The sequence below is a fragment of the Periophthalmus magnuspinnatus genome, chromosome 11 (genome assembly GCF_009829125.3).
Source record: "Periophthalmus magnuspinnatus isolate fPerMag1 chromosome 11, fPerMag1.2.pri, whole genome shotgun sequence".
Taxonomy (NCBI): domain Eukaryota; kingdom Metazoa; phylum Chordata; class Actinopteri; order Gobiiformes; family Gobiidae; genus Periophthalmus; species Periophthalmus magnuspinnatus.
The window spans coordinates 4,095,680-4,110,322 of NC_047136.2; the positions used below are offsets into that span (position 1 = coordinate 4,095,680).

General features: G+C 43.4%; 1 protein-coding gene across 1 annotated transcript in view; it reads right to left on the reverse strand.

Moving 5' to 3' along the window:
* Window positions 1-14,643, reverse strand: part of dlgap3 (discs, large (Drosophila) homolog-associated protein 3) — a 90,339-nt gene that overhangs the window by 15,423 nt on the left and 60,273 nt on the right. Inside the window, exons 2-5 of the mRNA XM_033975604.2 lie at window positions 10,131-11,242; window positions 4,545-4,759; window positions 3,661-3,763; window positions 2,067-2,283 (exon numbers count right to left, since the gene is read on the reverse strand). Coding sequence (XP_033831495.1) covers window positions 2,067-2,283; window positions 3,661-3,763; window positions 4,545-4,759; window positions 10,131-11,168 — 1,573 coding nt within the window. The 5' untranslated portion in view covers window positions 11,169-11,242. The remainder of the gene's footprint in view (window positions 1-2,066; window positions 2,284-3,660; window positions 3,764-4,544; window positions 4,760-10,130; window positions 11,243-14,643) is intronic.

Consider the following 14,643-nt stretch of genomic DNA (forward strand, 5'->3'; position numbering starts at 1 on the left):
GGAGTCGCATACTTACAAAAGGGACACGCTGAGAACAAACAGACAGTGTGAGGACAAAAAGGAGATAAAGGAAGGTGAAGGAAACACAAAATAACACAGAAAATTATTCATAAGAAATGCAGATACAAGATGCGATAAAATATTCATGGCTGCAACTTAAAAAAGCACACAGAATTCAACGAGAAGCCTGGTGCCAGAGCCAGACATAGCGCGAACTGAAAGCGTCTTCCCCTTGAGCTAACCTGCGTCTCAAGATGGAGATGAAAGATGTTAGTGAGTCTCATCCTCCCGTCTCATTTTTTTGCGCTTTGTTCAAATGCGTATGGATACAAATGCATAGTTTCATTTCATGTAATAGTTATCTTTTAAGGATTGCCTCAGCGTAGCGTAAACAGGACGTTCTGACTTGAATAAATATTAGTTTGCGATGTGGGTGGAATTGGATGTCGGTTTTATGGTGAGACTGTCAGAGAACAATGAAATGAAATGGAAGTATACAATTTCACTCCCACAAGCAGAGGATGATCAGACTGTGGCAAACGTATTAAGACTGTGTTCAAGCAATAAAACATAATTATAAATCTTAAAACTAATTACTAACTACTTTACGCTAATCTGGTGTAATTATTTTTATGTGACGCATTTTAATTACTGGTAAAAACATTTGTGCTGAAGACTGTTTTAAGAGACAGTTCCTGAAGGCAACAAGACTATTCAAGACCTTTTTGAATCTTTATGTGACTTAAATGAACATCTGATGATTACTAAGTATGACAGATAAGTATTATAGTTTAGTAATAGTAATAGTAACAGTGATGGTGGTGGAAGTATTGCACTTTAGTCCAATGAGGTTCATCTGGTGTTCTGTTAATTTATTTTAATCATAGACTGTATATATAAACGGACACCGCGTTCCAAACAAGAAGTGATCATGGACGCACGTTCAGCTCTGTCGACTTTGGCTCCAATTCACTTTCTATTGAAAAGCTGTGGCCAGACTCATCATTTTTTTGGTCTTAAATGTTCGTATTAACCCTCTACATGATCCTGGTGTTTTTATTTCGCTATTGTGTCTGTAAATCAAGATATGAACATTAATAACAAACAAATCAGGCGCCTTTTTTCCTCGAAGTCGCTCCAGCTAGCGTTAGCAACAGGTTTGATTGACAGTGTAGCTAAGCACTCGCTCTCTGCTAAACCGGCGGTGCGGGCGGGAAGAGGCGTTACCTTCAACTGCCTTGCTCTGGATTGGCTCCTTGGTTGCTATGATACTTGTGGCCGCTATAACTGCTAGACTAGATGAGCTTCATTTGACTGAAGCTGAACGTTGCGGGTGACGTCACACTCACTCAGTCCACTTCTTTATACAGTCTATAATTTTAACAGATTCTTTTTTCAGACCAAGGTTTAGTTTGTTTTATACCTGAGAGTTTAGACTTGCTCACTAGCGCCTCAGAGTGGACACATGATGTTACTGTGATGTGTTTGGTCAGCCGATTTAAACAGAATTTGGCGCTGTCATCGAGGAAGACGTCTGCACACTGACTTTTTGACTTTTTCAGGACAGTGTCTGACTCTCACACACCCGGTATACTGTCCTGAAGAAGTCGGACTGCGGGTGGCGCTGTCATCCTGCCTCCACCGGTTGGAAAACGGCGTCGAAACCTGTTTAAATCAGCTGAGTGGACACGTCACAGCAACATCAGTGAGCAGTCCAAAGTGTCAGGTATGAAAACAAACTAGATCTTAGTTTGGAAAAAGAATGTATTAAAATAAATCTATAATTGGACATACTATTTTTAAGCAATTGCTCCTTAACTTTTTGAATATGAACACTGGCGATTCATCTGTTGGAGCTGGAATCAACCAATGATGTTTACGTCAAGAGCGGGATTTGAACCACCAACCTTCGGATCAGTGGACAAACACTCCACCAACTGAGTTTCTGTTGCCCAACTCAAACACATTTTCAAAGTATCTTCCCATCTCTGCATTTCTCACATTCAGTTTATAAAAAGTCTGTCGTGTCGCGTAGTCGACCTGAAACAGCGCAGAGACTCGCTCACCTGCCCCGCTCTTGATACCTCCCTGTGGGGCCGACATGGAGAACACAGAGAGGCAGTCGTCGTCCTGGGAGCAACCCGCCTGGATGGCCCTGACGTAGCTGTGGCTGCGAGTGCGGAACACCCCCGGCAGGTCCAGAGCCTCCACCGCCTGAGACTCCACCTCCCCGAACATGGTCTCACACACGGCCTCAAACTGACGGTTCAGAGTGTCCCCCAGCTGAAACGAGCACAGAGCGACATTAAAGGGCTTGTATTACGCAAAACTGACCCGTGTGAGATTTTAGTCGTGTTATAATGCTGTTCAATGCTTAATGCTCCTCAAAAACAGACCTGGAGTTGTGTTTTGTTTCATTATTATTAGTCTGTCTACATCTCCAAAGCTCAAAATGCTCTGTTCCACCTTGTGATGTCATCAAGTGGTAGTTTTCAAGTTAACAGCTACGTTTTTACCATTAGTTCAGTAGAGTTTGGCAATTCCAGAGCTGAAACGATCCAAATGATTCTAGTGAAGGTGTGTGGAGTTTAAAAACACGTTGGAGCACTTCCTGTTTCGCCAAATGATGACATCACAAGGTGGAAAAGAGTGTTTTCAGTTTGAGAGAAGAAGAACTCAGCCTAAATATGCAGGGTTTTGGCTTTCCTGGTGAAACTTCCACCTCTTGCTCGTCTCCGTGGAAATGTTAGAGCGTTTTTCTCGAATGTTCCACAGTATGGCATTAAATACATCTAACTTATTCATTTACAGGGGCTAAAACGAAATACAATGAAAAACACAAAAGCATTCTTACCGTGCGCACGCTTAGGCCTGCCTCTCCTCAGATCCACCTGCTTGTCTCCATGGAAACAGGTCAATTTAATGCCATACTAGGGGATAATCTAAGCAAAACAATAACATCTCCATGGAAACAAGCAGGAGGTGGATCTTTCACTATTAAAGTTTCACAATGAACCCTAAAACACACTACAGTACACTAACGAGCAAAGGGATTATTGCGGATTATGGGACGTGTTTGTCTCCATGGAGATAGGTCAATTCAATGCTATACTATGGGACATTCTAAGCAAAACAATAACATCTCCGTGGAAACAAGCAGGAGGTGGACCTTTCACTACAAAAGTTGCATAGTGCGGTTTAAAACACACTAGTACAACACTAACGAACAACGGCAGAGATCGTTATTATTATTATTTTATGGGACGTGCTTGTCTCCATGGAGATAGGTAAGCGTTTAATGCCATATTTTGGGACATTCTAAACAAAACAATAACATCTCATACCAAGGCGCCAATTAGTTGCAAAAAAAACTGCATTTATAAATAATTCTTGTGAAATAAAGCGTCTAATTAGGGTTTGTTTGGTAACAGAAGTTTAGTTAATGAGGCAGAAAAACCCATTTGTCAACCTCCAAAACAGGTCCATTTTGGTTGGATTTTCAATAAAATTTTAAAACACACGTCACTGAAATATGACAACTGCCTCTCTATGAAGGTAATAAACACATTACTCCTTAAAGGTTAGAAGAACAATATGTATAAATGAATAAATTAATACATGTCTTCAGCATTAGATGATTAGTATGACAGGAGGGGTTACCTGGGCGCTGGTGAGGGAGCGGGTGTAACTCCGAGAGCGGGCGTGGCTTTTGGGGGCCGTCCTGCTGTTGGGGTACGAGTCTGTGCACTGTTTACACGAGTACCTGAACACAACAACACAACACAGTACAGGGACATGTGTAACGTCTGTACAAAAACACTATTATTTCATTTATTTTATATAAGTTTTTCACTTTTTTTGGTCTTATTTCATTCTTTGGCTTGTCAAGCAGGAAATTAAAAAAAAATATCAGTCAACAATATTTATTTAAAGTGCCCATATGACGCTGTTCTAATGTTTCCTCATCATAAACAGACCTGGAGTTGTGCTTTTGTTGTTTCATTTACACGTTTAACACACAAACCCTGCACATTTAGGCTGAGTTCTTCTCTCAAACTGAAAACACTCTGTCCCACCTTGTGATGTCATCATGTGGCGATACAGGAAGTGCTTCGCTGTGTTTTTAAACTCCACACACCTTCACTAGACTCATTTAGATCATTTCAGCTCTGGAATTGCTGATCTACGACTGAACTAAAGGCAAAAGGTAGATGCTAACTTGAAAACTACCACTTCGTGACATCACAAGGTGGAACAGAGCATTTTGAGCGTTGGAGATGAAGACAAAGTAATAATAAAGTGTTGCTCAAACGTGTGAATGAAACAAAACACAACTCCAGGTCTGTTTTTGAGAAGGTAACAGTGTTATAACTTGATTTAACACTCAAAAAAGTCAATTTTGCGTAATACAGGACCTTAAAAAAGCGTTTTCTAGCTGGAGGTTCGCACAAACATGAACAAAAATAAAGGTTAGTTGATAACGACTCATTTTCTTTTGGTTGTGATGACTTTTACAGGATTAATCGCCGATGGGGGGGTGGCACCTTTGATCCATGCTGACAGAGCGTCTGAAGGCCTCCCGTTGGGCGATCAGCGTGGACTTGGGCGAGGCTTTGGGGCTGGCGTCCGAATCGGCAGAGTCGTCGTCACCCATGGCTTTGATGTAACTCCCGCTCCTCATGCGCCGACACGGGATCTCACCCCCGCCGTCGTTCCCCCCTCCTCCTGAGTATCCCCCGCCCCAGTCTTCTGATGGCACCTGTCACGTGACCACAAGAGAACGCACCAATCAGAGAGGAGAAAAGTGCCATACAGCAGATTAAACTGTGTGATGACGCTGCGTTCCAGTCGTCCTCGGAGGTTGGAGTGACATTTTCTCCAAGTTTCTGTGTTCCACTTGGGAAGTTAGAAAAATAATGACGAGTAAATCGCAGTAACATCTAAAAAACTGTATATATAAATGGACATAGCTAACCTGCTAGTCGTTCAAAATACGAAATGAACGTGGGCGCGCTTTTGGCTCCATCGACTCTGGCTCTAATTCACTTTCTATTGAAAAGCTGTGGCTCCTCTCTCTGTAACTGCTGCTGTCAGACTCATCATTTTGGTCTTAAATGTTCATATTAACCCGCTCTACATTTTTTTATTTCGCTATTGTGTCCGTAAATCAACATGTGAACATTAATAACAGACAAATCACGTGCCTTTTTTACCCCCCGAGGTCGCAACCACTAGCGATAGCAACAGGTTTGATTGACAGTGTTGCTAAGCGCCTGCTCTCTGCTAAAGCAACAGTGCGGGCAGGAAAGGCTGTTAGCTTCAACACCCTCGCTCTGGATTGGCTCTTTGGTTGCTATGATACTTGCAGTCGGAATCCCAAATACAGAACTCAGCTCGAAATTAGCCGCTATAACCGCTAGCCTCGATTACATTACATTACATTAGCAACATTAGCATATGAGCGCAGCGTGCTAATACCTGCAGAGGCTCGACTTTAGGAGCAGGTTCACGAACAGCGGATGGACAGTAGAGTTTTACTAAAGAGAAAATAACAATAACAAGTCCTTCGATATTTTAACTGATGGGATTTTAACAAAAACCCAAAGCACGAAGCAGCCATTTTGGATTCTTCGGTTCTGAAACGTTCTCCAAGATTCCAAAGAGGAATTTTGAGATGGAAAGGTGTTCCACTTTATATTAAGACGTCGAAACTTGGAAAATCCAACCTCCGAGGACAGATGGAGCGTATCAGTCGTTCAGATCATCAGATGTAAAAGTAGTAGACAAAAGTTTATTTTCACTAGATAAACTACATAAAACAAGTTATTATACTTGAGTTAAAAATACAACTGTAAATATTATTATAAATTATACAACTATTTTAGAGGAATCTGCTTTTGTTTATCTGACACTTCATACGTCAGATGCTCAAGTTTGTCCATAGAACCGTAGTGAAAATTAGTGATGTGACGTTCGCGAATGAGTCGGCTCTTTTGAACGGTTCCTTAATGTGAACAGTTGGATCCGAATCTCTTTCTTTCAGATTTGCCTGCGTATTTATACTGATTAACACTGAATCGACAAAAGAATCAGCCCAGTTAAAAACACGACTGCTACAATAAAAATATAGGAAACATGAGAGTCTTTTGCACAAAAAAACATGTTTCAGGATCAGTTAAAATTATTATTATTATTGTGCAATGTTTTATTAGATTATTTGTAATTTGAAGGGCAGTGTTTATCCAGGGCGCAGTGCAGGGAGGGGCCCTTTAGATAGTCTGTATTGTGCATTATTTAACAGACAAATTGTAGTGTGGGCCCCCCGAGAAGATTCGCACCCAGGCCCCAAAATTTGCTGCTACGCCCCTGAAGCTTTGGTTGTTTCTTTCTGTGATTAGTTTGTTGTCTCACATCGGCTTCTGTCATATAAATAAACAGTAAAAAAGCCAGTGAACGGATCTTTGAAACGAACAGATCCAGACGATTCGGATCCCATAAAAGAGCCGAAAGACCCATCACTAGTAAAAATAACAGATTTGTTTGCACCTCTGTAAATAACATATGCATATGTAGTCTGGAGATACGCTGACACTGCTTCACTGGCACCATTTTATCTGTTTGTCACAACATCTCCCAAAACAGAAATATATTTCATCAGAGAAAAAAAATTTAACACTTCAAACAGAAGGCCAGTAATGAGTCAGTGTAATTCAGTGGCACATGCGCACGGACCTAATAATCACTTACACACACTCGCACACACACACACGTACGCACACCATGCACGTGCACACTCGCTCACACACGCACGCTCATGCACTAATCATGAGCCGTGAGGTCAGACAGAGAAAAGAAGAAAGCAACAAACGGACTTACAGAGAGAGAGAAACTCTGACAGCTGGAGAAGCACTGACACAGAGAAGGAAGAATATGGTGAGCCGAAGCACGCAAACCGACACAACAAGTGTACACAGCAAAAGAGCGCACCGGGAGAGGCGTAAAGAGAGAGGACAGGAGGCGACACGGCGGGCGGCGGGCGGGCCAACACACCCAGACGGGCCGCAGACACATGAAACAGACGCAACGTGAGAGGCGAACGTGTGAGGTGAGAGCGCTGCACCCCTGTCCTACTTGTGCACTTGAGTGAGAAGCATGAGTGCTGCTTTCAAACTAAACATAACAGGGGGGAAGTGTCTTGCCTAAGGACACAACAGCGAAAGTGGGAATTGATCCTCCTACCTACAAACTGTCGCTCTATTATTTGCCCCCCAAATATCTGTTTTTACTACACACTTCATGAGGAAATAAAAGTGTTAAAGTGGATATTTAAAAGGTCCATTTTACGCTATTTTCTGTGTTCTAATGTTTCCTCGTCACAAACGGACCTGGAGTTGTGTTTTTTTTTGTTTCATTCACACATGTACATTTAGGATGAGCTCTTCTCTCAAACGGCAAACGCTCTGTTCCACCTTGTGATGTCATGATGTGGTGATGCAGGAAGTGAGAGGAGTTTGTGTCTCAATGCTAACGCTAATGCTAATTTGGGTGCATAATAAATATTAAACCAACACCACAAATTTAAGTATTCTACATGTAAAATAACCGGGTAGTCTTTATTTTAATTTATGTGAAAATTGTTTTTTTATTTTGTTTTCCAATTTTACTAAAAGTTGTTGTTGTTTTGTTTTGTTGCTTTGAGACAACGGTTTTATTTTCATCACCATATCGCCGAGGCTTAAATATGATGCCGTTTTGTGATGTTCTAATGTTGTTTCCTCGTCACAAACAGACCTGGAGTTGTGTTTTTTTTGTTTCATTCGCACACGTTTAACACACAAACCCTGCATATTTAGGCTGAGCTCTTCTCTCAAACTGCAAACGCTCTGTTTCACCTTGTGATGTCATCATGTGGTAATACCGGAAGTGCTCCACTGTGTCTTTAAACTCCATATAACTTCACCAGAACCTTGCATGACATGATTTTTGCTCTGGAATTGCCGATCTCTACTGAACAAAAGTCTCTCTGTTAACTTGAAATCTAGCACTTCATGACATCACAAGGTGGAACACAGCATTTTGAGCTTTGGAGGATTACTCAAACATGTGTGAATGAAACAAAACACAACTCCATGTTTGTTTTTGAGAAGCTAACAACATTAAAACATGACTTAAATCTCACAAGAGTCCATTTTGCGTAACATAAGCCCTTTAAGTAAACCATTACAAACCAGCACCACCGCCCAAAACACTAGCTGCTGTTTTAAACCTTGCTAGCTCACTTCGCTAAAGCACACGTTAGCATATACTGTACTATTTAAAATGAACGCATCTCCACACACATGCACCAACGCCCCGGGCTCTCATGTCCTGCAGACTGTGTGTTTTTAAGGTCATCACTTTGGAGATGATTCAGCCTAATCTCCCTCTGTCCTCGGCTGGCTACTATCGCGCTCATTTTTCCCAGCTTGCCCCTCCGCTGCGCCCTCCGCGGCCCCTCGGCTACCACCTCCTCCTATCGCTCCACCATCCGAGCGCGCGTGCCTCTATCTCCGCTTCACTCATGCTGTATATTCTTATGTTTATCTTATCTGACGCACACAGGCCAGTGCAGCGGAGGCTTAAGATGGAGATAGCATATTGTTGAAGATGCCCAAGGAGTTGACCTAGCATTGCCTTTAGCCTTTTTTGTACATTCAAAACGATCTATCTTTCCCGCTGCCGTGATTAACAAGCTTGCAGAGCGTAGATAGCGCCACTGTATTAACCCTACTGTCTCTGGGAATACCTAAGTGTTTTGGCTGGCGAGAAATTTGAATATATAAAAACACCAGCAGAGGGCGCTTCGACTTCTTCTTCTTCTTCTTCTTCTTCTTCTGCTTCTGCTTAATGTGCTGAATGGACGCCTTTTCTATGAAGCTAAAATGAATTGCTGTGCTCTGAAATCAGCAGAAATACATTTGTTTCATTCACGTATGTTTAACTCACAAACCCTGTTCCACCTTGTGATGTCATTGTGTGGTGATACAAGAAGTGCTCCACTGTTTTTTAAGCTCCATACACCTTTACTAGAATCATTTGGATAATTTCAGCTCTGGAATTGCCAACCTCTATTGAACTAAAGGTAAAAGAAGATGTTAACATGAAAACTACCACTTCATGACATCACAAGGTGGAACAGAGCATTTTGAGCTTTGGAGATTTAGACAGACTAATAATAAAGTGTCACTCAAACATGTGTGAATGAAACAAAACACAACTCCAGGTCTGTTTTCGAGGAGGTAACAGCTTTATAACATGACTTAAAGCTCAATTCTGTGTAATATATGACGTTTAAGACATAATATAGGCGTTATGTTTTATTAATGTGATTTTGTTATAATCTCTAGTTGAGCTGAACTCTATTTTGTAATAAAATTGAAAAGTGCTGGAAGGTACTCCAATCATTTTTCAATCATGTTTGACAGTGTCCCACAGCTGGGCATTGGCACCTGTTCTTTTGTTTTTCCTGAATAGACCAAGTATCTCAATAGTGTCAAAATACTACCTCTGTGAAATCAATCTGTCTCGAGTGTGCATATGAAAACACCTCAGAGTGAGCGCTTCTTCACAAATTTGCAGCTGGAAGTTGTGCTCAAAGATGGGTAATGTTTCTAGCCCGAGGCAGGGAAGAGAATAGTATTTTTGGAAATATCGCATATGGACCTATTTGTGCTGCCTGTATCAGCGGAGCTCAGCTGTGTGGACAGACAGAGCCTGGACCAACAGCAGGGGGCGCCGTGGAGACCTGCTGGTGCTGCAGAGACACAGATCTACCTCTGCTCCACAGGACAGCGCTCCACAGACACCACCGACAGTACAGCTATTTTAGACAAGGAAATGAAAATGTATATATATATTTTGTTATTTATGATGTATTTGTTGACTTTTTTGTGGATAATTGTCTAATGTAGTAATTGTTTTAGATGATCATGAGCAGAGATCTATTAAAACAACCAGTTCTTCTTCATGGTCTTAAAGCTAAGAATGTTTCAAGGTATTTCATGTGGTGATGGTTTAATGCTGAAAGTGTTGGGTGAACACAAACACAAACATACACATGCTCACACTGTGGAGTGGAGGTGAACACAAACCTGGAGGTAGTGGAAGCTCCTCTCCTTCATCTTGCTGTCTATTGGCACCAGGGCTTTGTCATAGGCCCCTCCCCTGGACGAGGGGTACACCTCTCGAGCCTGACTGACCGTCATGGCCGACCACGTGCTCCTCTTCAGGGAGTGTCCGTGGTGGCCGTGATGGCCGTCCCCTCCGGCCAGAGCCATGGTGGTACAGGCCATGCACTCCCCGTGTCCCGGGCCCCCTCCTCGCTCCTTAGACTTCTTCATGGTGAGCTCCTGTATGGCAGCGTCCAAACTCTCGTGTCCGGGGGGGTATCTGCGTCTGCTGTCCCCCAGGATCCCACTGTCACTGTCCAGATTATCGTCCGAGCTCCACCAGCCCGCGGTCCGACTGCGGTGGCGCCGGCCGGACTCGTGTCGGGAGTCGCCGCTCTTGCTGCGCTCTCTGGACTTGTTCCTCCTGGTGGAGCGAGACTGATGGCCCGAGTAGTGTCCTCCCCCGTCCTCCCCTCCACTCCGGTGTCCCCCTCCTCGCTCACTGCGGTAGTCCCCTCCCCCTCTCATGCCGTTGTACTCCCGTTTAGACGGTGCCTCTAGAGAATGTGACTTAGCAAAGAGCCGCTGCACAGAGTTGACCAGGTGGCGAATGCGTGATGGGCTCTCGCTGCGCTGTTCAGCGCCCCCACTGACCGAGCGCTGGTACTGCAGTGTGTGAAAGCCGTCCGGGTGGAAGGGCACCTGCTTCTCAAACTGGTCCATCAGGTTTGGAGGGATTCGATGCATCTTGCCGCCGTGACCCGAGGACAGGCACTCTTCACAGGAGTCGAAGGACTGCATGGGAGTGTGCTGGCTGGGATGAGCCCGGGGGAAGGTGCCCCCTCCGGAGTGGCTGTGGGAGTGGGAGTGGGAGTGGTGCCTCTCCAAGGCCAGAGCCTCGGCTCCATAGTAGTGTCCATCGCTGTGGCCCTGGTAGTACTCTCTGCCAGGGCCGTCACAGTCACAGGGGCCTCCGCTGGAGTGCTGGGACAGGCTGCGGCTGACATGGTACCCTTTCATAGGCGCCGGGCCATGGTGGGCCGTCCGGGCCGAAAGGGGGCGCTGTGGGCGTGACAGGGTTACACCGGTCTCACCTGCAAACACAAAAGAAAAAAACAGAGGCATTTAAGTGAAAGTAACAAACTGCAACATCCAGTACAGTATCACTCTTTCCTACTGATCCTCTGTATACGTGATGTTCTGCAAAATGTATTGTCCAAAATGTATTTCATGAAAAACCTCTTTGTCCACTTCACATTATTTTTTATTTCCTAATGTTTCTTTTTGTGATAACAGCGTACGGCCACACATTCTCCTCCCTCATGTCTCTCATTTTACACATTTTGTAAGTTTAACATAGAAGTAACACACAGTAACCATGACAACATTCTGCTCGTATTTACTTTTACGCAGTCTTTAATTATCATGTGAGCTTACGTCGTTCTCAATGATCCATTGATATAAAAAGTCAATATTAACACCTGTAGAAATAATCTGATCTTGGCACCTCACATCTCCCATTACTCACGAAACATGATCCATACAGTCATTCCCAGCACCTAAATCCACATTTCCTGTTATTTCTAGACGTGAGTGGAGTGACTCAGACCAGCACTCGGCTCTTACGCAGTGTGTTGTGCTTTGGAGCCATATTTACTGTTCAGCCGCTCAGACCCAGCTCGTGGAGAGGAAAGATGGACAGATGCTGGGATAATCATTAAATAGAGCGTGGCCTGTTTGTCTTGATTGGCTGAATGGGAGAGCCACCAGGAAGCTGAACAGAATCGAGCCGTGTCATTGGTGTAACCGTGACAACGCCTCTCCTCAAACTCAGAGGTGGACCGTGGATAGACTTGAGACAGCCGTAAAACACCTCGGAGTATGAAGGATCTTACGCTGCAAGTAAATGTGCAAGAACCTGAAACTTTACACCGGGGAAATTTACTCTTGTGTGAGCTTTAAGTCATGTTATAATGTTATTACGTCCACAAAAACAGACCTGGAGTTGTGTTTTTTTTCATTCACATGTTTGAGTAACACTTTATTATTAATCTGTTACATCTCCAAAGCTCAAAAATGCTCCGTTCCACCTTGTGATGTCATGAAGTGGTAGTTTTCAAGTTAACAGCTCCTTTTAGCTTCAATTCAGTGGAGATCGGAAATTCCAGGGCTGAAATGATCCAAATGATTCTAGCAAAGGTGTATGGAGTTTTAAAACGCAGTACAACACTTCCTGTATTACCACATGATGACATCACAAGGTGGAACGGAGTGTTTTCTGTTTGAGAGAAGAACTCGGCGTAAATATGCAGGATTTCTGTGTTAAACATGTGTGAATGAAACAAAACACAACTCCAGGTCTGTTTGCGATGAGGAAACAACAAGTAACACCTAAAAAACATGGACTATTCCAGGTCTAAAGTAAGATTACATTACTACTATAATCAAAGAAGGCCAAAATTATGGGAAAAAAACAACCTTTAAACCTTTAAATTCACACCAAAATTACAGAGAAAACACTGCTGCAGACACAGAGACATAAAGGAAGCAACACTTTAACTTTCTGAGGTTGTACGTCACCTGCACGATTCCATGGAGGTAGAAAGTTAAAGCAATACTTCAGAACATTCTACATTGAGGTTGACAGATTTTACTTCATATTGTTGAATATTATAGCCAAGAGGTCCACGCCAAAGCCACATAAGAGTCAGGTTTGTGGAGATGCAAGCCCGCTCAGAGAAAGGACATACGTTTTTGTGTTGTTTTTTTTGTCCCAGTACAAAAAGCAAGCCTAGTTTTTGGATAAAAAATTACGTCTTTAAAGCCACATTTCTACTGATAATACTGCAAATATACGGAACACTACTACAACTACTACTTTTATTACAACAAATGTTTGCCTTTCTACAACAGCCAACTCTTAAGCTATTCATGAACTATAAACTTTCACTGTGTTCTTTCAGATGTGTTGCAAGCCCCATTTTCGCCAGTTCTATTGCAGCGGTAGAATCATCAGCCACCTCAACCTCTCATCTCCGCCGCTTCATCACCACAGACTGTGTAAAGAAGTGGACAAAGTGAGTGTGACATTCCCCCCTCATCGAGGCTACGGCAGTTTGGAGCCGAGTTCTGACATCGAGTATCATAGCAACCAAAGAGCCAATCCGGAGCCAGGTCCCACCCGCACCGCTGGTTTGGCAGGGACCTGTTGCTAACACGAGCTGGAGTGACCTCGGGGAAAGAAGGTAGTCGGCCGTACATCTCCACCACAAAGCCTCTAACCACTCCTTTGAAGATAGTGAAGTTCAGATCTGAGCCAGAGAAAAGAAACGGCTTGAGAGAGGAGTTAAAGAAGCTATTTTTTTGTTACGAAAGACAATCCTTCCTTGAACAAAAATGGCGGCCTTAGACATCATTTATCCCCCATATAAAACTCCATTCTCAGACCCAAAGCGAACAAAGGGAACAAAGAGAACAATAAAGCCAGCCAGTGGGGTCGTTAAAGGTTGAATGTAGGTGATTTAGACTGAAACTGGAGACAATAGCTTTTCACAGTTTCAGTGTAGTTAGCTCCTCCCTTCAGACAGATAAAAGGCAGCGTCCAGCAGTAATCTGACCAGAACTGAAGAAGAGCAGCAAAACGTCTTCACTCTTACAACTTTTTGTCCAGTTGACAGATTTAACTTAGTTTTTTTTTACTACGGATTAAACCTGGACGACTGAGGGATTACACAGTCAACCTCGGGGAAAGAATGCACCTGATTTGTCTGTTATTAACGTTTATATCTTGATTTACAGACACAAAAGTGAAATAAAAACCCCAGGATTATGTAGAACGGGTTTAAACGAACATTTAAAACCAAAACGACGAGTCTGACAGCAGCAGGTACAGAGAAAGGGACGACAATGTTTCCGTGTAAAGTGAAACGCGCCCATGCTCACTTCCTATTTGGAGCGCGACCATTTATACATTCCCAACTTAAACCAGTACGATTCTTTTTATCGCGTTACTGACAACTCCAAACTTGGGTGTCAGCGAGACCAGCACGACAACTGCAACGACTCCAAACAAACTCCAAAACAAACTGAACAACTAATACAAGAATCCCCTGAGGTCTACACTGCAGGTACGACGCGATTTTTCTATCCACGCGTTGTAATCAGTTTCAATTGCAATATATATATCCGCATTTCAGAGATAAAACTTAGCGTAACACGGCTGCTGTCTGGCGAAAGTCAAACTATCTTTTGTTTATTTTTGAAGTTTTGGGATCGGGAGCAGACGGCTGGATGGAAGCTGCCACTCACGCCGACACGCGCACAACACGTCTCAATTTGAGGCGGTATTTGCGTGCGCGTTTAAACAGCCGCCGCGCTCAGATGTCTTCCTCCTCTCCTCCTCCTCCTCCCCGTCGTCTCCGCTTTGACCCACTTCTATCCATCCTTCACTCAGTGTCTCCCCGTGTCTTGAAAATGTTAAGTTTTGTTCTTCATA